Source organism: Gobio gobio (assembly GCF_949357685.1).
Source record: "Gobio gobio genome assembly, chromosome: 15".
NCBI classification, from domain to species: domain Eukaryota; kingdom Metazoa; phylum Chordata; class Actinopteri; order Cypriniformes; family Gobionidae; genus Gobio; species Gobio gobio.
Genome location: NC_137108.1, coordinates 18,375,624 through 18,403,595, shown reverse-complemented (window position 1 = coordinate 18,403,595; position 27,972 = coordinate 18,375,624). Strand labels below are relative to the sequence as shown.

The 27,972-nt window shown below is 36.2% G+C and overlaps 2 protein-coding genes across 9 annotated transcripts in view; both read left to right on the top strand.

The window, feature by feature from the left end:
* Positions 1 to 1,536, top strand: part of rorc (RAR-related orphan receptor C) — an 89,699-nt gene extending 88,163 nt beyond the window's left edge. For 7 of the 8 annotated variants that reach the window (XM_079837505.1, XM_079837507.1, XM_079837504.1 and 4 more), the window contains one exon: positions 14 to 1,317. In XM_079837505.1, the coding sequence (XP_079693631.1) occupies positions 14 to 178 (165 nt within the window). In that variant the 3' untranslated portion in view covers positions 179 to 1,317. Of the gene's footprint in view, positions 1 to 13 lie in introns of all 8 variants that reach the window. The other variant, XM_079837503.1, reaches the window with a different exon arrangement.
* Positions 1,537 to 14,315: 12,779 nt separating this feature from the next.
* On the top strand, positions 14,316 to 27,688 carry ecm1b (extracellular matrix protein 1b). The gene is made up of 11 exons (XM_079837513.1): positions 14,316 to 14,731; positions 15,035 to 15,085; positions 15,744 to 15,779; positions 15,959 to 16,015; positions 16,140 to 16,199; positions 16,409 to 16,677; positions 18,912 to 19,120; positions 21,000 to 21,261; positions 25,045 to 25,265; positions 26,839 to 26,926; positions 27,106 to 27,688. Exons 1-11 carry the CDS (start codon positions 14,662 to 14,664, stop codon positions 27,319 to 27,321), a joined length of 1,539 nt encoding a protein of 512 aa, XP_079693639.1. The 5' UTR covers positions 14,316 to 14,661; the 3' UTR covers positions 27,322 to 27,688.
* Positions 27,689 to 27,972: the final 284 nt, after the last annotated feature.

Below are 27,972 nucleotides of genomic sequence, written 5' to 3'. Positions count from 1 at the left end.
TGTATGATTCCAGCTGTATCAAAGAGTGCCGTTGTTGAAGTCTCTGTGTGCGCTGCACATTGAGAAACTGCGATGGTTTCGGCAGCTTTACCCTCTCACGGTGCATTCCCTCTTCCCTCCGCTATACAAAGAGCTGTTCGGCTCTGACACGGATATACAGACACTGACTACTCACTAAACACACACAGACACACGTTTCATTTGCAGGTGCAGAAATGGAATGACACACACACAAAGTTACATAGAAAAGTGTATGCAATCAAGATCTAAATATATTTACCTGCTGAAGAAGTTAAATATATTTTTGTAACAGAAAATAATTTTAACAAGTTTGCAGTATTTTGTGCAAATTCTATCCTCTAGGCCGAAGCAAAATATTACTACGAATGCTGTTTAGTTTGAGTATTCTCGTTTATGTCTGAGGAAATATTTTAATGTTTTTAAAGTTGTTGATTACCTTGATGGTATAGCTTGTATAAAGGAGCATTAGCTCTGATCATTAGAATGTAATTTTTATAGAGATTTTGATACCAGCAAATACGAGATTACAAGTGATGATATTTGCAGATCTCAAAGCATCATTGTAGTTTGATGGCCTAGCTTCATTTACGACATTAGAATCCCATTCTTTCCTCTGTTTTGATTTCTCAGGCATACAGAGACATGGATGCTTAATGGCTTCCGCCACTTATAAAATAGCCTAATACATAATTGCATTAATTTAAATATGATCGTCTATTAAGTGTCCGCTTTTTTTTGTACTTCCCTCCCTTGTCTTGGCACTTGTAATGCTCATCTTTCATTGATTTCACATGGATTTGAGAAGAACTTGTTGATTGTGGATTTTGTTCTTGAACTCACAATTCCCTTCGAATAGACCATCTTAAGATGTGTTATTCAGTTTTTGGCCATAGATGACTTTCTCTGTTTTTTCAGTCAACTTGAATAATTATTATACTTGTAGATTTGACAGTATTTATGCTCAAGGGTCTAAAAATGTTTAGAGTACTTCTATGTAATAAATAAAATATAATGTGCTTCATTATGCTTGTTTAGACACTTAGGTTGAACACAATTCTAGTGTGTCTCAATTGCACAGTTTCTGTTCTTGTTGTTTTTTGTGTCAGCTTTAACTTATCACTCACACAGTTGATGAAACCCTGCATTTTTTCCATTTTGTTCTGTTTTGAAGCATAAATCCTTGCTGGCTCTCTATTGTGTTGTGTTGCTTTGCAGAAAAGGCCTCAAATAAACCTCTGAAAAGTGTAAAGGGTGCGAGTGTATTCTGGAAAAATATACACTGGTTTTCCATTCCTGACTTCCTGAATTCCATGATTGTGAGCTGTTCTGAAATCGTTTTACTTACACATCTGACTCGCACAGATGTCATACAGCCCTTTGCTGTTTTTTTCTTCTTCATGTTTATAGGTCACGGGAAAATGTTGTTTGTTAGAATTGCTCCAGCCCAGCCAACCAACACAAATGTTTCAACATTTCTCATAAAAATAAAGCCAAGTTCATCTGGTTTTCATCAGGTTTAAAGCAGGATCATCTGAATCACAGCAGACCAGAAAGGCTTTGTCATATAAAAACACAAGTCATTTCTCCCTACAATGACCTCGTAACAGACTATATGGAATCAGAATGTAGTTAGATGTATGTAGGTTTCTTTACTGCCTCACTGTTCAGTCAGTCAGTGACTTCACAGGATGTGTATCAGAGCAAAGCCTAAGGACTCTGGTACCATAACAATAAAGGGATAGTTCACCCAAAAATTTAAATTAACCCATGATTTACTCACCCTTGAGACATAGGTGTATATGACTTTCTTCTTTCAAACGAATGCAATCAAGGACATATTAGTAGATATATGGCAGTGAATACACTCTAAAAAATGCTGGGTTAAAAACAACCCAAGTTGGGTTGAAAATGGACTAACCCAGCAATTGGGTTGTTTTAACCCAGTGAATGGGTTGTTTTAACCCAGCAATTGTGTCGTTTTAACCCAGCGGTTGGGTTAAATGTTTGCTTAAAACAACCCAATCTCTGGCTTAAAACAACCCAATTGCTGGGTTAGTCCATTTTCAACCCAACTTGGGTTGTTTTTAATCAAGCATTTTTTTAGAGCTTCCGGCAGACGACCTACACAAGTTGACTTGCGCCAAAAGAGTAACTCCTGACACGATGCAAGTTTTGACGCCTCACAGGGTTCAAACAAATAGAGCTGGCCAACAAACTCAAGCTCCTCTTCTCTCCGGCGACATTTCTCTAACACAATTGCATCACTTCGCTTCAGAAGGCCTTTATTTTTTTTTAACAGCCTGGAGCAATGTGGATATATTTTATGATGGATGGATGCACTTTTTTTAGGCTTCAAAATCTCATCCTCTGGCATTATAAAGCTTGGAAGAGCCAGGGCATTATTCATTATATCTTTGATTGCATTCGTTTGAAAGAAGAAAGTCATATACACCCAGGATCACTGTTTTTTTTAGGTTTAAACAAGTTTTATTTATAACCCAGCAATTGTTTGTTATGTTCATTGTTGCCACAAATCTGATTAATGGTTTATCTGAGAATACCTGAGATTAAAGCAAATAACAGATAGCAAATATTTGCAAATCTCATAGCAATCAGGCATCCTTGAAATTACGTTATCAGGCATTATTTAGCTTTTGTAGACGATTTTTCAACTTCTTGTAAAACATTAGCATACTTCTATTTTCCTTGTATGAAGGAAAAACTCCCTACAATGTTAGAATGAGGAAGAAAACTTGAGAGGAACAATGACTCAGCTGGGGGAGTCAAGCTCTTCTGGGATGCAAAAGACAAACCGTAACTAGGATGAATTCATGGTGATTGAGACACTTTTTGCCATTGAGATGACCTGAATTCACCCTATGTTGTGTGTTTCTACTTTATTTTTCCTACAATCGCTTGTCTAGGCACATGTAATCCTCCTTGCCCGTTAACGCCACCTAAATTTGACTAACATGTTGCTCCCTGACTATGTAATGCATTGTTGTACTCACATTAAATGTAGACAGATTAAGGTCAGGATAAAATATTTGTTATATAATCACCTCATTCAGTCTTGAGTCAAGGGTGAATTGCACTGTGAATTTAGTCAGTTGAGCAATTGAGGTAGTTTTTAGATATTTAAAATAGTTTCTAATATTTGAAACCCTCTTTTTTATGTTAATTTGCCATTTTAATTTGTTAATTTTAAAATTTATAATTTTGTACATTAATAACTCTGTATTTAACAAACGTACTGTGCATTTCCCTTCAGAGACTGAAAGTTTGAGTCTTTTACTTCTGTTTTCACTGACTCATCTTGCTGACACAGAGTTTCGATTTAATTTGGGTTCTATCTATCTATATATCTCTGTCTGTCTATCTGTCTGTCTGTCTATCTATATGTCTGCCTGTCTATCTATCTGTCTATCTATCTATATCTGTCTGTCTGTCTATCTATGTCTGTCTGTCTATCTATCTGTCTGTCTATCTATGTCTGTCTATCTGTCTATATGTCTGTCTGTCTGTCTGTCTGTCTGTCTGTCTGTCTATGTCTGTCTGTCTATCTCTGCCTGTCTGTCTGTCTATCTATCTATCTCTGTCTGTCCATCTATCTATCCGTCAATCATATCTATCTTTCCGTCCATCATATCTATCTATCTATCTTTCCGTCCATCATATCTATCTATCTATCTATCTATCTATCTATCTATCTATCTATCTATCTATCTATCTATCTATCTATCTATCTATCTATCTATCTATCTATCTATCTATCTATCTATCTATCTATCTATCTATCTATCTATCTATCTATCTATCTATCTATCTATCTATCTATCTATCTATCTATCTATCTTCTATCTATCTATGTCTATCTATCTATCTATCTATCTGTCTGTCTGTCTCTATCTGTCTATATCTGTCTGTCTGTCTATCTATATCTGTCTGTCTGTCTGTCTGTCTGTCTGTCTGTCTATCTATATCTGTCTGTCTGTCTGTCTGTCTGTCTGTCTGTCTGTCTATCTATGTCTGTCTGTCTGTCTGTCTGTCTGTCTGTCTGTCTGTCTGTCTGTCTGTCTGTCTATCTATCTATCTATCTATCTATCTATCTATCTATCTATCTATCTATCTATCTATCTATCTATCTATCTATCTATCTATCTATCTATCTATCTATCTATCTATCTATCTATCTATCTATCTATCTATCTATCTATTATGGTGCAGACCAAAACACTGGATTTATTTCCCAGGCCTTCAGTGTTTGCATATAATTATCATGGCTGTGTTTATATTGATACTGTGTGTCCAAGGTAAACAAAGCAGTGGTTGACTCACAGCAAGACACAACAACATAAGAAATACCAGCACAGCCTGGCAATCACTGCTGTAACAAGGTTGTTACCATCAGCAATGTCGTGTTAGACAATGTAAGACTGAATCTGGGCCAGCTCTGTAGTTTCTGAGAAATCAAGGTTACTTTTGCACATTTCCACATCTGAGACATCGCCGTCAGCCCTACCTGGAGCAAAACTCAGTGAGCCATCGCACTGAAACCAAATTCAGCTCCTAGTAAAGATAATTTTAAAAATATTCCCCCCTCTCCCTTCCTTAGAACTGGTTATAGTGTGGCCTAAACTACATATCGGTACTTAAAACACAAAAGAAAATTTTAAATAACGTTTAATTACTGAATAAGAGTAACAAAGTATTCAGTGAAATTAATGTTGACCAATTGGATAGGATGCATATGACCATAGATAGACTCAATTATTAACAATTTTAGAATCCTTAACCCTGTAAACACAAACCTTAGGTCCTGCCATCCATGTGGATGTTACTTTGACCCTTTCATGGAAACCGTATTCCCTGGTGGCTGTGGTCTCTTTCAGCAGGATAATGCGCCCTGCCACAAAGCAAAAATATTTCAGGAATGGTTTGAGGAGCACAAGTTTGAGGTGTTGACTTGGCCTCCAAATTCCCCAGATCTCAATCCAATCGAGCACCTGTGGGATGTGCTGAACAAACAAGTCCGATCCATGGAGGCAACTTACAGGACTTAAAGGATCTGCTGCTAACATCTTGGTGCCAGATACCACAGCACACCTTCAGGGGTCTAGCGGAGTCCATACCATGATGGGTCAGGGCTGTTTTGGCAGCAAAAGGGGGACCAACACAATCTTAGGATGGTGGTCATAATGTTGTGCCTGATAGGTGTATAATGCAATGCAATACAATGATGATAGAGAGATGTACAAATAAACATTCCCCAAAAGCCTGATTTATAATTTGATGCTAACAATTTAACATCATTTTTCTAAAATAGTATGTAGGGATAATCAAGTAAATCAAAGTTGCTTCAGTGCAGTGCTGTTACACTCCACGCCTGTCCCGGACTCCATTTCCCAGAATCCTCCCTGTCTCACACCTGAACTCACTTCCTCATTATCTCAGCGCTCTCCCCGGATTCCCTGCACCTGGTCCTTGTCATTAGCACTCCCTTTATATTGAACCCACTCCCAGCACTCCTTGTCCGTTCTAATGTTATTGTTATGTTATGTTAGGTTGTGTATGCTGTTTGCATTTGTTCCTCGTATCATTAAACTATTCTATTGTGGAAGCTCTGTATCTTCTCTTCCCTGCTGCACAACACTTCCGTGATAAGTGCGTGTTTATCTTGAAATATTACTATAAAAGCTATTCTTTATAAGAGCTAGGTGGATAGTTTTAAAAATATAACAAAATTCCTTTTACTTGCTTAACCCTCTGGGGTACTTCATTTATGGGTCACACTTAGGACCTTCGGGTCAAAAATGATAATTTTATGATTTATAATTAATATTTATGCAATAATTATGACCCATTCTTTCCCATTGAATATAATAAAAAATGTATATATATATATATATATTTTTTTATTAAAGCTGTATTTCATTTTAGAGTCAAGCCTAGGCCTCGTGAAAGCAATTTTTAAAATGAGATCTGTGCCATCCGATGGACACATTGAGCATTTTTATCACGCAATAGCACATTTTTACCACTATAGTGGATCTTTGTGGATGCGTTTTATAAAAAAAATAAAAAAAATCGTAGCTTCATCGGAATGGTCCGAAACTTGGTGACTTTATTGGTACTTGGTATATGAACACCCCAAAAATTGGGGACAGGATTTGAAAAGTCTAAGTGGTCGTAAAAAAAATAGTCACACTCAGGACCTTCGGGTCAAAAATGACCCCCATAGGAAATGAATGGGAAATTAGTTTTTTTGTGCATACAATCTACAAATCAGTCAGGATGCAGAAAAAAGGACTCAACAGTGAAGGGGTGAATCTCTAAAACATCAAGAGTGCAAAACAGACAAAAAAACTCACACACTTATACACACAAAAACACGCATACACACAAATGAACGCGTGCCATTCCAAAAGCTAATTGTGTTTTTGTGTGTGTGTGTGAGAGCTTTTTTGTCTGTTTTGCACTCTTGATGTTTTAGAGATTCACCTCTTCACTGTTGAGTCCTTTTTTCCTGCATCCTGGCTGATTTGTAGATTGTATGCACAAAAAAAACTTTAAGGTATATTTCCTATGGGGGTCATTTTTGACCTGAAGGTCCTGAGTGTGACTATTTTTTTTACGACCACTTAGACTTTTCAAATCCTGTCCCCAATTTTTTTGGGTGTTCATATAACAAGTACCAATAAAGTCACCAAGTTTCGGACCATTCCGATGAAGCTACGATTTGTAACATTTTTTATTAAAAAAAATTCGGGTCAGAAATGACCGAAGAGCCCCAGAGGGTTAATCTAGACATAGAAAACAGTTGCTTGTCTGAAAGAAAAAAAAATGTGTTAGTGTAAATATAATTTACCCTCAAGCAATATTCTCATCAGTATTCTTTTAGCTATGACATATTTAAATCTAGCATATTTTGTGTGTGACCCCATACAATAGCCGAAATGCATATCCATAGCCTATTTACATGTGATTTGACAGTTTATTTTATTAAATATCAAAAATCTAAAAGGTGTGCACCTAGACGAACACTTTACAGTTGGTTTTATGAATATAAGTCCTTCTCTTTAAATGCTATTGAAGTTATAAACGTGTATATCAATGTCATATGTAACTTTGACGGTCCCTAAATTTGCGAATATTGAACGTCCAACGTCAAGCCAACTTTATGCTAGTCACATCAGATGCATTATGGTACTATTTTCACGGCTGAAATAGAACAAAAAACAGTCAACCACTGTATGATGAATGCATCTCATACGTACATCGCAGGAACATCTCTGCTTTTATAATGAGAGAGTGCAGATTTCAGTGAGTGAGAGCCTGCTCTGAACAACGCGATAATAACAGATGCCTTTTGAGAAGACTACAATAAAATTCATCCCGCCAAAGTGGCTAGTGGGAGTGACTGTTACACGCCACAGCTGCCTCGTTCATCTGGCATCGTTAAACTAACAGCATCATATATTAGTTTAGCTCTTGTGGACAATTTTTCTAGTTCCTGTAATACATTAGCATCCTTTCCTTCTGTTTTCCTTGTGTTAAGGAAAAACTCCCTATATGTTAGAATGAGGAAGAAACCTCGAGAAGCTGGGGGAGTAAGCTTTCTGGTGTAGCACATATTTAAATAAAAGTCTAAAAGCCAAAGTGAAGGCTAACTGGTGTTATTAAATTGTACTTTGTTTTATTAAAATGTATTAAAGTGGAAGTTGCATGCACATTCAGTATGCAGTGCAGATGTAGTATACTCGGCATGTATGAAATACTCACACATCATCGTTTTGTTTTGGTTTTTTTTACATTTGTATCATGTGCAAGTGAGTATATGAATGGCCATGAGCAATGCTCCGTGTAAATTGCATGTGTGAATTATACCGCAATAGTGCAGTTATAACATATCTTTACAAAACTGTATAAATATATAGGGGTCAATGACATAATGTGCATATTTTTGTGTCGATGAATAATTCATTTAAAAATTCATGACATATATCACTTTATTTTATAAAAACCTATTTAGTTTGATTTTTATTTTTAGTACATTTAAATAACACATATTATGTTTTTTTTTTTTATCTTAAACCCCCAAAATGTCAGGTGGTGTATTTCTTTAAAACTTAATTATTTGTATATTTTATTTTATAAAATTGTATAAATATCAGTAGTTTTAAAGCTGTTGAGGTAATTGAAAAACTTTTGTCCTGCAATTTGTACATTCACAAAACCAGTCATAAGTTGCACGGGTATATTTGTGGCAATAGCCAACAATACATTATACTCAGATTCCAGATGTTCAAATAGTTGTATCTCGACCAAATATTGTCCTATCCTCCTAACAAACCTTACATCAATGGAAAGATTATTTATTCAGCTGTTCAGATAACATAACATAATATAACAATAACATTTCTCAAAAAATCTACCCTTATGACTGGTTTTGTGGTCCTGGGTTACAAATGTCAGGGTTGCACAACTGCAAACATGGCTCTTTTATGATGAATTGACAAGGTAATAACAGTAAACATGATAATGCAGAAGACCCCAATTGACCCTTGTGGTAGAGTGAAAAGATATCCCTCAAATACTGGTGAAAACAGCTCATTTTATGTGTTTGGTACACTTTCCATGTCATGTGGTACAACTACAGGATAAATACATACAACTATAATATTTGGTTGTACCACCTGACATCAAAGGGTCAAAAAATGAATTTAACAACTGAAATTTGTTTAAACACATTGTTCATGACTCAAATATATCAGTTTTGAATATATATACGGTATGTATTTTTAATTGTATTTGTCAATGACCCATATAACAAAACAAAAAAAATACACAAAATGCAAACAGTGTACATTTAGCCCATTCTAGCACAAACTGTAGCATGGCACTTTTGGATAAAGGCATCAGTTGGAGCTCAACTCTGCAGGACAGTGGCCCTCCAGGAGCACGTTTGGACACACCACTGATATACAATACACATAATATCCAATCTGAGTTTACTGTAAGGCTAAAAAGCGCAGTGCTTAGAATGGTAATTTTGAATTTCTCTACTACTTGACGTTGGTTTAAAGCGAATTATTTCACGATGTCTACATTTACATTTAGTCATTTAGCAGACGCTTTTATCCAAAGTGACTTACAAATGAGGGCAATAGAAGCAACTAGAGCATTCAAGGGCAACAATATGCAAGTGCTGTAACAAGTCTCAGTTAATCTAGCACAGAACAGATTTTTTTTATTTTTATAAATTAGACAGTCAGACAATGAATGATAAGTGCTATTCTTGATTGGTCAGGTGCCAAGCCACTAGTGCTCCTGTCAGAAACTGAAGCTTCCGAGCCTCGATCGCTCCCCGGTGGCTGGTCCCAGTATAGCTCCTAAACCCCACCCCTCCATGTATTTGAACGCGAGACACACTAAACAATTCAATTACACTTCAAATAATTGTTTCCTAAAGATGGTTTCTGTCATTTTAGGCCGTTTTTATTACGATGATTTCATTTCAAGTGTTCGTTTTTTAAATACGTTTAGTTTTAGTGAGTTATGTGATGCTATAAAAACGTCATGACGTCATGATTGACAGCTGAGATTGACGGCTTCTCCGAGTGAAGTTGTCACTGAGGCACTAACGGACTTTTTTTGGGATTTTTGGGAGGAGATTGGAGCTTTAGCTTTAATTTCTACATTTCTATAACTGTTTATTTCACACCAACATAATGAATTGTTATGCATCTGTGAAAGTGTGGGCGGGCTCTTGATAATCGCGCCTCTACTTCCTGTTCTCTACTGCGCAACTCCGGTCCCGAGATCGCTACTGCGCAGACTCGGTCCCAAGCTGTCAGCGCCGTGAGCGGGCATACGAAAGCTTCAACTATGGTCAGCGGAAGTCAATGAAGTCGCGTCGTCCATATTTTTTTACGGTCTATGGTCAGGTGTTGCTGGAAAAAATGTGTCTTTAGACGTTTTTTGAAAATGGCTACAGACTCGGCCGCACAAATTGAGAAAGGCAGGTCATTCCACCAGGTGGGAACAGTCCAGGAAAAGGTCCATGACAGCGATTTCATTCCTCTCTGGTATGGCACCACAAGGCGTCGTTCACTGGCAGAACGCAACTGTCTAGACTTGCAGTTAAAATAAGAAAGACGAACTTGTTAGACAGGAATTCAAGGAATTAGAGAATGAAACCGTCACACCACCCAGAAGGCATTCAAGATCTGACAACCCAACCCTGGTATACAGAAAAAGGGTTGTCTTTGGGTTGAACTAGTCAACAGTTGGATCTTTCACCTGCTGATTGTGATGCAAAAAGCGTGAGGTGAATGATGACCAATAGGGAGAGCGGAGCTAGATGTTACACAGGTTGCCTATGTTGGGTGGGGTTGTTGGTGGCCATAGCAGCAGGCTACGACTTTGCAGGTAGTGTTTGCACACGAAGGAACCTAACAAAACTGATTTCAGAAGGACTTCTGAGTCAGTGTAACTGTTTAATAACCTACAACAAAATAGAGGACACTTTGATTAAAACTACGCAAATATTTAATGACTACAATAATTATTTATCACTATATATGCCATCAAAAGTGGAAAATTTGACTAAAAAATTACATTTACACACAAACTGACCAACTTTCAGATGCCATATTTGCTCAACTGTCACAGAATGGAATGCACAGCATTGTGGGATATCATTGGCAGCAAAGGATATATTAATGCTGCCTTAAAAAAATAAATCATAGTAAGGTATCTCAGTAGACAGGATGTGACATGAACATTGTATTTGGCACTGGAGAGTTAGAGATGTGTTACAATATTGTTACTCCTTAAAAAGTAACTAATCGTGTTACTTAGATACTTTTTAGGGAAAGTAATGTTACATTACTTTTGTTTGACTTTTTCTCACTTGGGCTGGGCTTGCTTGTTTGTTTTTTAATAGCAAAAAATAAAAAAAGATAACTGTAAAACATTATTATTGGTTTAACTAAGTTGCCTTAACATTTTGAGTTCATTGAAATAAAATAAAAAAGTTAATATAACAAAGGAGATTGGTTTAATAAACAGAAGCTCAAAATATTGTTATCTGAACCACATTAATTATCTAAGTTGATCTGTGCAAAAACGTTTTTGGCAAATGTAAAGGCCCTTTCACACCCAAAGTGAAATGAATAAGCGGCAGTCTGAAGTAAATGCCTATATATTAGAGGGCGCAGCTCAAACAAACATTTCAGCTGTGCTGCCATTCTGGATGGCAGAAGAATAGGAAGAAAGACTGCATCCGAAATCGCATAGTTCCCTAGAAAAACAGTATGTGACAAAAGAAGTATGTCCAAATTCACAGTTCCCGGATGACCTACTTCGTCCGGGGAGATTCTGAAGTGTGCATATGAAGGGCATTTTACTATCCCATGAGGCCACGGGAGAGGATTTGTGAATGGCAGTGAAGCGACGCATCTGACGCTGGTAGGTCACATAATAATGACAACATGGCTGATGTAGTGCTTCCAGATTACATTGATACTACACACAACATACTTTTTTATCAGCCGTGAAGTAGTTAATTTGCACAACACCTCTGCTTCTTATTCCTGATTTCTCTCAACATGTGGACAGGAGAGGTGTCAGTAAAAAACTAAGTAACCTGCATTACATACTGTATATAAAATAGTAACTCAGATATTTTGTTGTAAATTTAAAAGTAATGTGCTACTTAGCTAGTTTGAAAAAAGCAATCTTATTGCGTAACTCGCATTACTCCCAACACTGAATGTGCCTTGTTGTCTTATTCCTCTTTATGCATTTTTCAGCTTTCAGACGCAGCTGGACTGTGGGGAGGTCAATTGATAGTGAGTAACAGCTGTTCTAACCAGTAGATCAGGGAGAGAGGCTCCAGAACTTGTTGAGGAGAGGGGAGATCAGACAAGCTGTTGTAGATGTTAAATGGTCCAAGCTGAAGAGCGCTGTTGTTTACTTTGCTTTATTTCTGAAGAATCCATTTTTGTTAATAAAAACACTGTTAACGTCACTGCCCTTAAAGGGATAGTTCACCCAAAAATGAAAATTTAAGCCCATAATTTACTCACCCTCAAGTCATCCTAGGAATATATGACATTCTTCTTTCAGACGAATACAATCGGAGTTATATTACAAAAGTCCAGGCTAATCCAAGCATTAGAATAGCAGTAATAGTTGCTCTGTTTTTGAAGTCCATAAAAAGTGCATCTGTCCGTCAAATAACGTGCTCCACGCGGCTCTGGGGTGTTAATAAAGACCTTCTGAAGCGAATCGATGCGTTTGTGTAAGAAAAATATCCATATTTAAAACTTTATAAAGTAAACTCTCGGCCGACCGCCTTCCCTGTTCAATTTATGGAAAAATTGTTGAAAGTTCCCCTGCCGATCTAAAGACTAACGCGACCAGGTCCGCTCGTCATGACGTCACGTACGCATCTTGAGTTTCACTTTCAACATTCAACACTTTTCCACAGAAGGCGGTCGGCCGAAAGTTTACTTGATAAAGTTTTAAATATGTATATTTTTCTCACACAAACGCGTCGATTCGCTTCAGAAGGCCTTTATTAACACCCCAGAGCAGCGTGGAGCACGTTATTTGACGGACAGATGCACTTTTTATGGACTTCAAAAACAGAGCAACTATTAATCAAATTCTAATGCTTGGATTAGCCTGGACTTTTGTAATATAACTCCGATTGTATTCGTCTGAAAGAAGAATGTCATATACACCTAGGATGACTTGAGGGTGAGTAAATTATGGGCTAATTTTCATTTTTGGGTGAACTATCCCTTTAACTCCTTCTTCCCTGCCTGAACATTTATTCTCAAGAGTCAAAAGTCCAATTTCACAGATGTGCTTTCTCTAGTTTTGAATTTTGGTTTCAAACAGCTACTTTAAATTTTGTAATATTTTTGTCCAGTTTTCGTTATCAAAACAACACAATTCCATTATTATTTTCTAAAGCTGCTGAATAAGCAAGTTAACACAATAAAATTAAATGTATAATGAAAGTAAATTCTTATGTTATTCTTATTAAGTTTGAAATGTTCATAAATGTCAGCTGGAAATAAATGCTACAAATGTTAACTGTTTTGATATTTGTATTTTATATTTTATCATGTTTACTGTTTCATCCAATTGTTTAGTGTGACTAAGTTTAATGCAAACAATGTGTCTGTGTATATATAGGCCTATATATATTTCTGCTGAGTCAATAGTTACAGACCTCCAAACTTTGTGTGGCCTTCAGATTAGCTCAAGAACAGTGCGTAGAGAGCTTCATGGAATGGGTTTCCATGGCCGAGCAGCTGCATCCAATCCTTACATCACCAAGTGCAATGCAAAGTCTCGGATGCAGTGGTGTAAAGCACGCCGTCACTGGACACTAGAGCAGTTTAGACGTGTTCTCTGGTGTAATGAATCACACTTCCCTGTCTGGCAATCCGATGGACGAGTCTGGGTTTGGCGGTTGCCAGGGGAACAGTACTTGCCTGACTGCATTGTACCAAGTGTAAAGTTTGGTGGAGGGAGGATTATGGTGTGGGGGTTGTTTTTCAGGGGTTGGGCTTGGCCCCTTAGTTCCAGTGAAAGGAACTCTTCAGCATACCAATACATTTTGTACAATTTCATGCTCCCAAATTTGTGGGAACAGTTTGGGGATGGCCCCTTCTTGTTCCAACATGACTGTGCACAAAGCAAGGTCAATAAGACATGGATGAGTGAGTTTGGTGTGGAGGAACATGACTGGCCAGCACAGAGTCCTGAGCTCAACCCGATAGAACACCTTTGGGATGAATTAGAGTGGAGACTGCGAGCCAGGCCAAGATCGTCCAACATCAGTGCCTGTCTCACAAATGCTCTACTAGAATAATAGTCAAAAATTCCCATAACACACTCCTAAACCTTGTGGAAAGCCTTCCCAGAAGAGTTGAAGCTGTTATAGCTGCAGAGGGTGTGCCAACTCCATATTAAACCCTATATGGATGTCATTAAAACTCATGTGGGTAGGCGTGTCCCAATACTTTTGGCAATATATATATATATATATATATATATATATATATATATATATATATATATATATATATATATATATATATATATATATATATATATATATATATATATATATATATATATATATATATATATATATATATATATATATACTACTTGTATATTTTTACTTTTTAGGCTTCATGGACAAAAATTTCCAGAAAGGCAACTGGTGTTTTAAAGTGTTGTTCTCTGAGCAGAAGTGTTAGCACATTATCAGATGATTTTGGGAAAGGAAATGAGTCGAGTGTATGAGTGTCCTCATCTGATTTATTTTAGAGGGTAAGGCTGGTAGAGACTGGGCACGTAATCTACCACTGACGAATTTCTGCGAAGGCAGCTAAAGTGTGTCAGCAGCGAAAACAGAAGATGGTCCTCCTCCTCCTCCTCCCCCTCCTCCCCCTCCTCATGATCTCCTCCTGAACTTGACGACTCTTGGAAGTTTGTCTTTAAAAGCGCAAGAGCGGAACGGGACAACACACTGTCAGCTCAGCGGGTTTCCCTTCAGAAAAAGCATTACCTTCAACCGAGAAGTATTTGACTGAGGGCACATCACCGACCATGAGTTCCTCACGCGGCGTGGGACTTTATTTGACGTTTTTACTCGCTCTTCTGTGCAATGCATCGGAAGGTAAATTATACTTTTTAGGCCTGCGTCACGCTAATGTTTTCATGTCGTTTGCAGAGAATACAAAGCTCAGACATTGATCACTGTTGCATATTAGCTAACCTATATAATATAATAAGGTTTTAAGAGATATAATATGAATGTGTGGGCGTTCACAATAGTAAATATCCAGTTGTTTATGTCATGTTTTGTAAGGCAGTGTTTGTGTGTGACCAGGTCTGTTTCATGGATACCAGTGTTATATAAAACATGCATGGCGTTGTTTTATTTTTTTATGGCTAATACCAATGTGTCCTACTTTTCCAGAAGCTCCTGAGCCTGTACAAAGGGAAGTTACTGATATGCTGGTTGATGAAGGTCTGTTTTTGAATATATATATATATATATATATAAATAAATAATAAAGTGATAGCCTATATATGATTGTTAAGGAAGGCTGGAAGTGAAAAATGCCTATTGGGTTGTGTTTTCTTTTACTGGTAAATGGGGCAAAAAAGAGTTTTAACTCACACTGAAAAGTCAAAAATTATGAAATGCTCATGAGAAGGATGCATTACTAATACAATAATAGAAATAGCTAAATTAAGGCATGACCAATGCCCTTTTTTCACTTCCAGTTTTCCTTAACAATTATATCACATATAAATGATTAAATGCAAAGAGAATAGTAGTTATTAAGATTATTGTGATTTGGAATTGGTAAAATGTGCTTGGAAAAAAAATATGATCAGATTATTAACTTGTATTTTATAATAATGCATGCACTGTGTGTGTGTGTGTGTGTGTGTGTGTATATATATATATATATATATATATATATATATATATATATATATCTCAATTTATTTATTTTTAATCTGAATCATCATTGTATCACCTATATTGTTAAATCAAAATGCACTACTGTCAGATTTTTCATAGATTTTCCCAATTTTTTTTTATTCACTAATGATAATCCATGGTTATGTCAGGAGCCTGACCTGATTATTATTTTATTTTTTTTCGTTTGTCACAGATGTCTTTCAGAAAGAGTTGCCGCTTTCCCCTGAGGGTAAGGCCGTGATCAGTGGTTTACTTGCCCTGTTGTCGATTGACTGGTTTGCTTTTGTCATGGTCGTTTTAATTAAATATTGATTCATTTATCAAATTATTAAAATAATAAATAAATAAATGCATTTAAAAATATATATATGTGAAGCAAGAAACTTTTTTTTCTCTTTCTTATTTCAGAACTGGACTTTTTGATGATGCAGAGACCGATCATGCCTGACCTTTCCAAAGTAATGGGTGAGTGATTGCTGGCTGTTTCTGAATGTTCTTGAATTGAAAGTCAATTAATTTGTACTTTAGTTGTACTTTTATTTGTATTTTACATCCTTTCATGTGTTTCTTTGTGTGTATTTACTTGCAGCCTCTTCAGACATGACCCAGAGAGAAGTCACAAACTTTCACCCTGAGAATGTCCCAATAGGTATGCATGCTTGTTTCGGTTTAGGAGTTGAGATTCAGTTCACCAATGTGTCAGAAGAAATAAGAGAGGTCTTTATTTGAGCATTGATATGTTTATATAAAATGCTGTTTGGCAGTGTTTCATTTTTAAGGAATGACTGGATCAATACAGCTCTTGTTGAATAGCATTTTTTGCCTGTCACCCTTTGAGTCTTTCATCTGCCTCATCAGGTCACCCAGTGTTTGGCCCTCGCTCCATGGGACCCAAGATGGGACCAAAGGTTGATTTCCCCCCATCCTTTCCAAATACAGGCAACCTGCAAGAGATCTGTCAGTTTAGTAAAGCTCCGGCCAGGTACCAAAAGGAAACGTTTCCTCAAAGTGGCTTTGGCAGGGAGCATCGTCAGGCTGATGCTGTCAATCAACTCCAGTCCTGGTACAGCGTCTGCTGTGGCATTGATGGAACACAGGAAGAGCAAATCTGTTGTGCTGAACAAGCGGTGAGAGTCTCAACATTATTATACTTTCTAATGATTGGTGGAGCTGTCACAAGAGGCACTGAGACAATTTGGGTGCATTCACACTGGCAGTTTATATTGAAACGGGGCACGGTTCGCATGAAAAGTGAAAGCTGTCTTGCAGACCCGGAAGCGTGCTGGGGTACCGAACCCGAGACTTCCTGTAGGAGGTGGTCTGTGTTTGGTTTCACTGGAACTTGGTTTCACTCGCATACATTTTAGCCGATGACGTCATTAGTTCAACAAAACAAAAAGTCTCCTCAAAAAAATGATCCGCCTTCATGCGACGCACATACAGTAAACCCAAGTGTCTTTTACTCTGCTAGGTATGCAACTACCACTGTGACGCTTTAAACATTTCATAAAGAGATCGTAAAACGAATCCATATGAATTCAGCAGTTCAGTCCAAATTTTCTGTAAGAAAAGCATTTTGGAAGCAGGTTTGGAAGTCAGTGTTTGTTGTGTAGCTGTCAATGGAGCGACAGAAATCTCTCAGATTTCATTAAAATATCTTCATTCGTGTTTTAATGAGTAATTAATGACTAAATTGAGGATAATTAATGGCTTTTTGGATTCTTTATCGGATTATTGCAGAAAATCAACTCTGTGACCAACCAATGATTCTTACATGTTTTGTTCATCATGATAATCTTCACAAATGAACAGAACTTTTATGAATTATGAAGCCTAAATACAATCACCAGAAGTAAATAGCGAAGCATAGATTATTAAAAAACTACCACCGTCACCAAATAACATTTTCCCTGAAAGTTTGAGTTAGAATAGATTGCAAGTTCGTGATTATAAAAGTAATGAGTTGTTGATCCAGCACCAAACTTCTGCCATTGGTTGAGGCATGTTGCTACATCGCCCCTTCTCAAACAAACAAAACAAACAGCAAAGTTTTAGTGCGACAGAGTCATCTGGTTTTAACAGATTTCAGATTCCTCACATTACTAAAGCAGAGACTGCAGATCTAGTTACAGAAACATATAAAAGGGTTAGTTCACCCAAAAATGAAAATTCTGTCATTAATTACTCAACATCATGTTGTTTTTCTAAACCCATAAGACTTTTGTTCATCTTCGGAACACAAATGACGATCTTTTTGAAGAAATCTGAGAGCTTTCTGTCCTTCCATTGACAGCTACACAACTGACACTTTGATGCTTCAAAAAGTTCATAAAGAGATCATAAAACTAATCCATATGAATTAAGCGGTTTTGTCCAAATTTTCTGAAGAGACTCCAGCGCCTTATATGATGAACAGATTTTATTTAGGCTTTCAAAAAACATGAGGGTGGGTATTTTTGGGTGAACTAACCCTTTAAAGGGACAGTTCACCCAAAAACAAAAACTAGCCCATGATTTACTCACCCTTAATTCATCCTAGGTGTTTATGACATTCTTCTTTCAGACGAATATAATCTGAGTTCTATTAACAAATGTCCTGACTCCTCCAAGCTTTATAATGGCAGTGAATGGCTGTTTCTGTTTTGAAGTCCATAAAAGTGCATCTATCAATCATAAAACTGCTCCACATGGCTCCGGGGGGTTAATAAAGGCCTTCTGAAGCAATGCGTTTGTGTCAGGAAAAATATCCACATTTAAAACTTACAAACTGTAATCTCTAACTTCCGCTAACTGTTATACGTGCGTTCACGAGAGAATGTGAACCTTGTGTGGAGCAGTTATATGATGGATAGATGCACTTTTATGGACTTCAACACAGAAACAGCCATTCACTGCCATTATAAAGCTTGGAGGAGCCAGGACTTTTTTTGTCATATCATATATACCTAGGATGACTTGAGGGTGAGTAAATCATGGACTAATTTTAATTTTTGGGTGAACTATCCCTTTAAAGACTTTTTTTTCTCCCTCTCCCTTCCTAATTTATTCGTACTACATTTGTCTCTTTTTATGTTACTCAGTTTGTTCTCTCTACTAAAAGTGTTTATTTGGACATTGTGCACCATCAGGGAAATATCTGTGCTCTCATGTACTATTTAGATAAAATTTCTATTTAGTCTTTGGTGAGAAAGTATCCAAAACATTGGCAGCCATGAAATGGACCAATGCCAAAGTAAACAGCCTTGAGTTGGATTCTCTCATGACTGTTGCGCTCTCTCTTTTTCTCCGTTTCATTGTAGATGTAGCTAATTGTAATTATACTAAAGCTGTTTTTCCTTTGTTTCTTTATTTCTGGCTACAGTGGAAGAAGAGTCTGTCTGCCTACTGTAATGAGGAATTCTCTATTAAGACCAGTCACTTCTTCTGCTGCAAGAAGAACGGGAAGGCCAGGTGGAGCTGTTTTGATAAGGAGGCTTCAGATTCTTCATATCACGTCTCCTCCGAGGTCTCAAATGTCAACACTCCACTAAAGGTCCGAGGCTTCAAGTATAACTCCAGCGCTTGCAAAGGGTAGGTTTCTGCTGGAGCATATACAGTATGTTTTTGGGAGAGATGAGGGTTTTAAAGGGCATTTATAAAGAAAAGACCAATCGGAATGTTCAAAAGGGACCATCAAAATAAAGTGTTACCAAAAATCTTCATTAGTTTAATGTTACCTGAGTGAATTAAGATGAATAAGATTAACTGAGTACAACTGTGATTTTTAAGAATTACTATAGTCTGTATTTCTTCACCATGTTGAGGTGTTAACAACATGTCTGTATTACAGAAAGATGTTTAGAAAACATTTCTGGCATTTATTTATGGCATATTTTTGGTAAGCCATGATGTCATGTTTATGTTTAACGCAGTTATGGAATGTTGTTGTGGTGTGCACCATTTTATTCTGTGCTTGCTTTCTCGATAACACAATGGTCAATGTATTATATGTATAGCCTAAGATTGCTTAATGTTTATATCATACTTGAAACCCTGAACATCTGGGATATGGCCTTTAGAGGCTGTAGGGTAGATTTAAAATGCACATATATGGTAATGTCCGTGCATATACTTGCTGGGAAAGTATGGTTATGATCACACATTTATAGATTATGTAACACAGATAATGTATTACACAAACTCCTGGTGAAGAGTATAAAAGATGACTGAAGAAAGCGGAGGTGTTCATCGTCTTCTCCTTTCTCTATTCTCTATCACCCTATGTAAATGAACTATCTTTTAGTAAATGCTCAGTATTACACCTCTGACTCCTGACTAGTCATTTTTCAAATCTTGATGACACCACATTGGTTACACCACATGATAGATTTTGTATTAGACACAATACAAAATAAATTCTATACAACATATTATTAGTGTAGAAATAGTATTCTTTCTCTTCTGCTCTATCTATAATAACACAAAATGTAAGTACATTTTTAAAAATAGTACATTCTTTGTAAACACAGAAAGATTTGACGCATTGTTTGGCTACACTTACATTGTATTTACTCAAATAAGTACTGAGGAATATAAATGAACTACATGTACTTACTAAGTTAGCGTTAGGGTTTGGTTTAGGGTTAGTTACTTGTAATTATGCATCATTTACTGTTATTATTATAGTAAGTACATGTAGTAATGTATAATTACGTCACTTTAAAAATAAAGTTACCCATGTTTTTTTTTTATATGCTTTCAAATAACAGCAAAACACTTCATTGGTCAAAGCTGTTAATAGATGTACAAATTACAATTTGTTTTCATGCTATTAGCTGCTTTTTATTAGTTCATTATATTATGAAATTGTACAAAAAAAAATTATTTCAATACTTTCAATAAAGTTCACTCTCTTGGAATAAACAGATTGGAATATACAATGTTGTTTTTATAGTCAATCCACATGACATTTGAAAGAGCCACAACATTCACGTTTAACAAAATGAAAGTGTTGTTTCTAAATTTCAGTTATAAGAGTTTTACAAACCTCCTAGATTTCCAATGATATATAATATGCTTGATATAATATGTACCATGATGTTACTTCAGGTCCAGTCCTTAAAAAAAAATATTAATATGAGATGAATTTATTTTCCAAATAATACGTTTGTCAAATACTATACCAGAACTATAAACAAAACTATAATAATATAATGTATATTAGAACAGAGGGAATACATGGGAGTGCAATTTAGGAAAAAATTCATCTGGGCAGAAAAATCTTTAAAAAGAAATGAGTCATTCTCAGCGACAATTAGACACCACCTACAACTAATTTGCTAGTTGTAGGTGGTTATGTAACAAATACACATTCATCCCACCATGACAACTTAGGTTTGCAAATGAGACACAAGAAAAGGGAAAATGAATATAGAAAATATTAATACTTCCACTGTCTTTAATCATCCAGCTCATTGGTGGCTTCTCCAAGAGCACCTAGGAAGCAGCCTAAAGTTCCAGACTTCATCTTTCCACCTGGCCGTCCCAATTCCTCCAACATAGAACACATCTGCACTCATCACAAGATCCGACCACGATACAACACCAAGTGTCTTCCTTGCACCGGCTATGGCTGGCTGGTCCGTCAATCGAAGGCCATCAATGTCCTGGAGAGAGAATATAACCAATGCTGTAAGGAGAAAAAGGGTGAACAAAGCTGTGCTGAAAAGAAGGTGAAGAAGATTTAAAAATATAAAAAATAGCTATTTAATTCCCAATATCGGAACTATTTTGATAATTGTTTAATTCGAAGGTAAATAAAATATACAACATATATATTGATTTGACGTTGGAGGCTAAGGTATTTAGCGTCCGTGTTAGTGTGCCTGCCTCCATATACATATACATATACATATATATATATATATATATATATATATATATATATATAAAAATATATATATATATATATATATATATATATATAGTATTATATATATATAATACTTTTTATATTCATTTTCCCTTTTCCTCTGTCTCATTTGCAAACTCAAATTTTCATTGTGGGATGAATACTCAAATACTCAGCACAAATACTCAGCATAAATACTCAGCACAAATACTCAGCACAGATACTCAGCACAAATACTCAGCACAAATACTCAGCACGAATACTAAGCACAAGTACTCAGCTCAAATACTCAGCACAAATACTCAGCTCAAATACTCAGCATGAATACTAAGCACAAGTATTCAGCATAAATACTCAGCTCAAATACTAAGCACAAGTACTCAGCATAAATACTCAGCACGAATACTAAGCACAAGTATTCAGCATAAATACTCAGCATAAATACTCAGCTCAAATACTCAGCACAAATACTCAGCACAAATACTCAGCATAAATACTCAGCATAAATACTCAGCTCAAATACTCAGCACAAATATTCAGCATAAATACTCAGCATAAATACTCAGCTCAAATACTCAGCACAAATACTCAGCATAAATACTCTGCACAAATACTCAGCAAATACTCAGCATAAATACTCAGATCAAATACTCAGCATGAATACTAATCACAAGTATTCAGCATAAACACTCAGCTCAAATACTAAGCACAAGTACTCAGCATAAATACTCAGGACGAATACTAAGCACAAGTATTCAGCGTAAATACTCAGCATAAATACTCAGCAAGAATACTAAGCACAAATACTCAGCATAAATTCTAAGCATGAATACTCAGCACAAATACTTCGCATAAATACCCAGCATGAATACTCAGCACAAATACTCAGCATAAATACTCAGCACAAATACTCAGCACGAATACTCAGCATAAATACTCAGCACGAAAACTCAGCATAAATACTCAGCAAATACTCAGCACGAATACTCAGCATAAATACTCAGCACAAATACTCAGCACAAATACTCAGCACAAATACTAAGCACAAATACTCAGCATAAATACTTCGCATAAATACCCAGCATGAATACTCAGCACAAATACTCAGCATAAATACTCAGCACAAATACTCAGCACGAATACTCAGCATAAATACTCAGCACAAATACTCAGCATAAATACTCAGCACGAATACTCAGCATAAATACTCAGCATAAATACTCAGCACGAATACTCAGCATAAATACTCAGCACAAATACTCAGCATAAATACTCAGCACGAATACTAAGCACAATTACTCAGCATAAATACTAAGCATGAATACCCAGCACAAATACTCCGTATAAATACTCAGCATAAATACTAAGCACATATACTCAGAATAAATACTCAGAATAAATACTCAGCATAAATACTCAGCATAAATACTCAGCATAAATACTCAGCATAAATACTCAGCATAGATACTCAGCACGAACACTCAACATAAATATGCAGCATAAAGCAGGCCTTGATTTCGTGATGATTTTTTTTTTGCTACAAAGAGCAGGAGAAATGCCAAGCAAGGCTGGTAAAACTGGTCAAATCTGTGAAAAGAGATTGACTGTTTCATCGCACACAGGAAGATGCAACATGCAGAAGTTAAACACAGGAACTTCCTGCTGAAGCCAAAGCACAAGTAACTCATTAGTCCCATATTAACAAAATATATAGACTTCTGGTAAGCCATACTCTGGCCTCATGAGACCAAATCAATAATTTTGGATCTAATAGCATCCAAAGTGTATGACATTGCAAGGGGAAGGAGAACAGTGAGACGTGCCTGGTCCCCACAGTGACGTTCAGTGGTAGTAAAGTTCTTATATAGGGATGAATGAGTGCAGAAGGAGTGAAAGAGTTGTGCTTGATGAATGTGTCATAAATTCACACACCATTCTGTTGAAACAGAAGGAGCTTCCTTCTCCTTATTCCCTGCGTTGTTGGACACCTTTTCAACTTGACAATGACTATTCTCCCGAGGTGAAAATCTAAGATTAAATCTTTCACCTGTATTTCACCTGACCATAACACTATTGGGCACCTGTGGGGGATTTGTGTCAAACACCAGGGCAATCAAACAGAATTAAACAAAATAGATGTGAAAATTTGTCATGAACTTGTACACTCAATGCCAACAAAGGTCAGAGCACTATACTTTTAAGGGATTGTTCACCCACTTAAAATGTTTCATCATTTACTCACCCTTATGTTGTTCCAAATCTGTATGAGTTTCTTTCTTCTGTCAAATACAAAAGACGATATTTTGAAGAATGTTGGTAACTAAACAGTTGACGGCACCTATTGACTACTATGGAGGCTGGCATAATAGCTAAAAGCGGACCCCCTTGCTTTGAGTGAACCCTTGGTATTTCTAGCTGATGTGATCCTAATGATCTGACTGATCTGTTATGTTCAGTGAGCATAGCTGCAATGTATTGAGATTACAATAGTCCACAAGTCCATTACAATAATCCACCCTGCTGGTGATTGAAGCATGAACAAGTAAGTCTTGTCTGGAAACAAAGCATCTAATACTTGTAATATTTTTTAGATGATAGTATGCTGATTTAATTATTGCTTTGACGTGACTACTGAAACTAAGGTCTGACTCCAGAAACGCATCAAGATTCCTGGCTTGATTTTTAGTTGTTTGACCACTAGAGTCAAGGTATGCGTTCACCTTGATAATTTCATCTTCAGAAACTCATACAGGTTTGGAACAACATGAAGGTGAGTAAACGATGACAAAATGTTGATTATTGTGTGAATTATCTCTTTAATATTATGAAGGACACACTATGTACTAGATAAGTATATTGACATGTGTGTTAGATTAAGTCATGGGTGTACTCATTTTTGCAACTCTTCATTCAAGCAAAAATGGCTAAATTACTTATTCTACAGATATTGATATTTTTTATTAAGTATATATTTAGTACATTTCTATTTTGTCATCTTTCCATTAATTGTAATAGTGATCATTAAGAAATAACAGTAGCTCATCTGTTTGATAGATACTGACTGGGAACACCCCACAAGATGCTCTGACCCAGTCGTCTAGCCATCACAATTTGGCCCTTGTTAAACACGCTCAAATCCTTACGCTTGCCCATTTTTCCTGCTTCTAACACATCAACTTTGAGGATAAAATGTTCACTTGCTGCCTAATGTATCCCACCCACTAACAGGTGCCGTGATGAAGAGATGATCAGTCATAATGTTATGCCTGATTGGTATATATATATATATATATATATATATATATATATATATATATATATATATATATATATATATATATATATATATATATATATATATATATATATATATATATATATATATATATATATATATATATATATATATATAGTGTTATGAAATTAACTAATATACAAATATATCCATCAAAACAAACAGAACTTTTCCCCAAATATCTTGCGGTTAAACTATATTTATCAAGAACTGAACAGTAAACATAACCATTCCTTTTTAATGAAACAGTTGGTTTTTATAGCTCATAACTTGGTAACATTCTTAATGAGCTCTTTTTATCTACTTCAGTGGAAGAAGATGGTTGACAAGTTTTGTAAAGATGAGAAAAAAACCAAAGGACCAAAGTTTGAGTGTTGTGGAGAGAAGAAGAGAGAAGAGCAGTACGCCTGTTTTGCATCTGCTGCTCCAGATCCAGGATACAACTCCACTGATCGAGACCTCAGCGCTGCTGCTGCTGCTCCTCCAACTCTCCATGACTTATGTGATACACATACAACCATCAAGAGCATGTAAGACCCACTTTATTCATAACTACATGTTTAACAAATAAACTTAAAACGTATGGGGTCGGTAAGATTGTTTTTGATGTTCACCAAGGCTGCATTTATTTGATAAAAAATACAGTAAAAACTATTGAAAATGATAACTGATTTATATTTTCATATATTTTAAATGTAGTTTATTCCTGTGATGGCAAAGCTGAATTTTCAGCATCATTACTCCAGTCTTCGGTGTCACATGATCCTTTAGAAATCATTCTACTATGCTGATTTGCGGCTCAAGAAATATTTATTATTATTATCAATGTTGAATACAGTTGTGCTGCTTAATATTTTTGTGGAAACCATGCTTTTTTGTGACAGTGTAGGAGTCTTTACTGTCACTTTTGGTCAGTTAAATGCAACCTTGCTGAATAAAAGTATTATTTAAAGCTGCAGTCCGTAACTTTTTGCGCTCTAGCGGTTAATAAACAGAACTGCGTCTTGCGGAAGAACATTGCAACCGGAGCTACTTCTCTCTGTTTATGTCTATGGCGAGTCACGCAGGGACTGTGCTCCTCCGCAGCGGTTCCAGATCGGTCTGAAATAGTCCCAATATAAACACTTATTATAAGTGTTCAATAATGATTCAGGGTAAGACAAAAACACTGTTTGGAAAATGGATTCATGTTGTACATTCTCATTATAAAATTTGTGTAAATCTTGAACACAAAAAAGTAGCAGCTTTAATAAAATAAAATAAAATACACATTTACTGAGCGCACACTTTTTAACGAGAGTGGAATGTGCATGAGCCATTGGATGAGCTCTGAAATTCTCTTTGTACTGAAATAGTGTTTTATACTGTGAGAATAATATAAATATAGGTTTTGTTAAAGGGATAGTTCACCCAAAAATGAAAATTGTCATCAGTTACTCACCCTCAAGTTGTTCCAAACCTGTATGAGTTTCTTTGTTCTGCTGAACACAAAAGAAGATAGAGTGAAGAATGTTTGTAACCAAGCAGAGAGAGCAACCATTGACTACCATAGTAGGGAAAAAATACTATAGTAGCCAATGGTTGCTCTCTCTGCTTTGTTACAAACATTCTTCTAAATATCTTCTTTTGTGTTCAGCAGAACAAAGAAACTCATACAGGTTTGGAACAACTTGAGGGTGAGAAACTGATGACAGAATTTTCATTTTTGGGTGAACTATCCCTTTAACATGCCATAGTTTTCTTAATTTAGATGAAATGATATGATATGAAATGATATACGGTTGTTTTCGTGCCTTTATTATCTATATGTTTAGGTTTATCTATTTCCTTTCACCAGTGACCGTGAATGCTGGTCAAAACAAGGACAGTTGAAAAATAATCAGAGCATGTGATTGCATGGTTAACCTTCGGCACAGCAAAACATTGATTCAAGGACAAAGAAAATACCAATCCAAAGATATTTCCATATAACTAAAGTCTGGATTTAGTAGAACGTTTTTGATTTCATTCTAAGACAGGGTTTTACCAAGATGCAAACTGTAGGCACTAGAAAATGAAGATATTTCACGATTTAGTAACTCAGATGTAACTTATCGCCCACAGGAAGGGGTTCCCTTTTTCAGTAGATAAAATGGTTGAACGCTGCTGTCCTCTAGTGTTACAGGAGAGACCTGCATGCATAGAGGCCAAGGTAAGGGCAAGCTTTTGGGTTGATTTTCTCCATATTTGTGTGTGATGAATTGTAAACAGTAAACAGTCACTTTTTTGTATGAATGGCTAAAATAGTAAACTCTGCAAAAATGCTATTTATTCTTTGTCTTTTGTCCTTTGCCCACTGCCTTTACTTTTAAACGGTCTATTCTCTTGCAGCTTGACAGCCACCTGAATGATCTGTGTAAAGCGAAGGAGCTGGTGAAGCTTCATTGTTGTGAACCCACAATCAAACAACGTGCCAAATGTGCCACAAAACTGCTCCTGCGTTACATTGACAAGGCAAATAAAGTCAAAAATAGTGGGCGGAAGAAATGCCCTCTCATGTTGCAGTTTCCATCATGTCATAGATCCATAGTCAGACAGAATCCCTGAAACTGTGAATGTGAATCAGTTTATACAGAGGGCACACATTTCAATACATGAGTTGAACCAAACCTGTACCACTTTTTGTTTATTTTTTTTAATATGCATATTCTGTTTCTTTATGCAGTTTTCTTGCAAAAAGTTTGAATTGATTATTGAGAGATTTTTTTCAGCCTGTATCATAAAAGAAGAACTGCTTGGACAGCATAACATGTTTAAACTGTGGTTTCCCCCTGTTCCTAATAATATTAGAAATTATATTAAAATGTCAGTTTTTTTGTTTGTTTTGTTTTTTAATCTTCTGTGATTGTATATACATAATTTATGTTTCCAGCATGAACACAGGCAAATAAAACACTGCAGTATTATTAATATATTTGTCTGTCTTTAGGCCTCTTTCTCTACGCGCGCGCACGCGCGTGTGTGTTTGTGTGTGTGTGAGTGTGAGAAGATATTTGGAAGAATGTTTGTAGCCAAGCAGAACTCACCTCCCATTGACTACCATAGTATTTTTTTCCTACTATGGTGGTCAATGGGGGGGGCGAGATCTGCTTGGTTACAAACATTCTTCCTCATATCTTCCTTTGTGTACAGCAGAACAAAGACAAAAACAGGTTTGGAACACCTTGAGGATGAGTAAATGATGACAGAATGTTCATT

Coding starts and splice junctions, on each gene's coding strand:
- ecm1b (XM_079837513.1), top strand. CDS start 14,662: ATGAGTTCCTCACGCGGCGTGGGACTTTATTTGACGTTTTTACTCGCT. Junction 14,732..15,034: donor TCTGTGCAATGCATCGGAAG/GTAAATTATACT, acceptor CTACTTTTCCAG/AAGCTCCTGAGCCTGTACAA. Junction 19,121..20,999: donor AACTCCAGCGCTTGCAAAGG/GTAGGTTTCTGC, acceptor TTAATCATCCAG/CTCATTGGTGGCTTCTCCAA.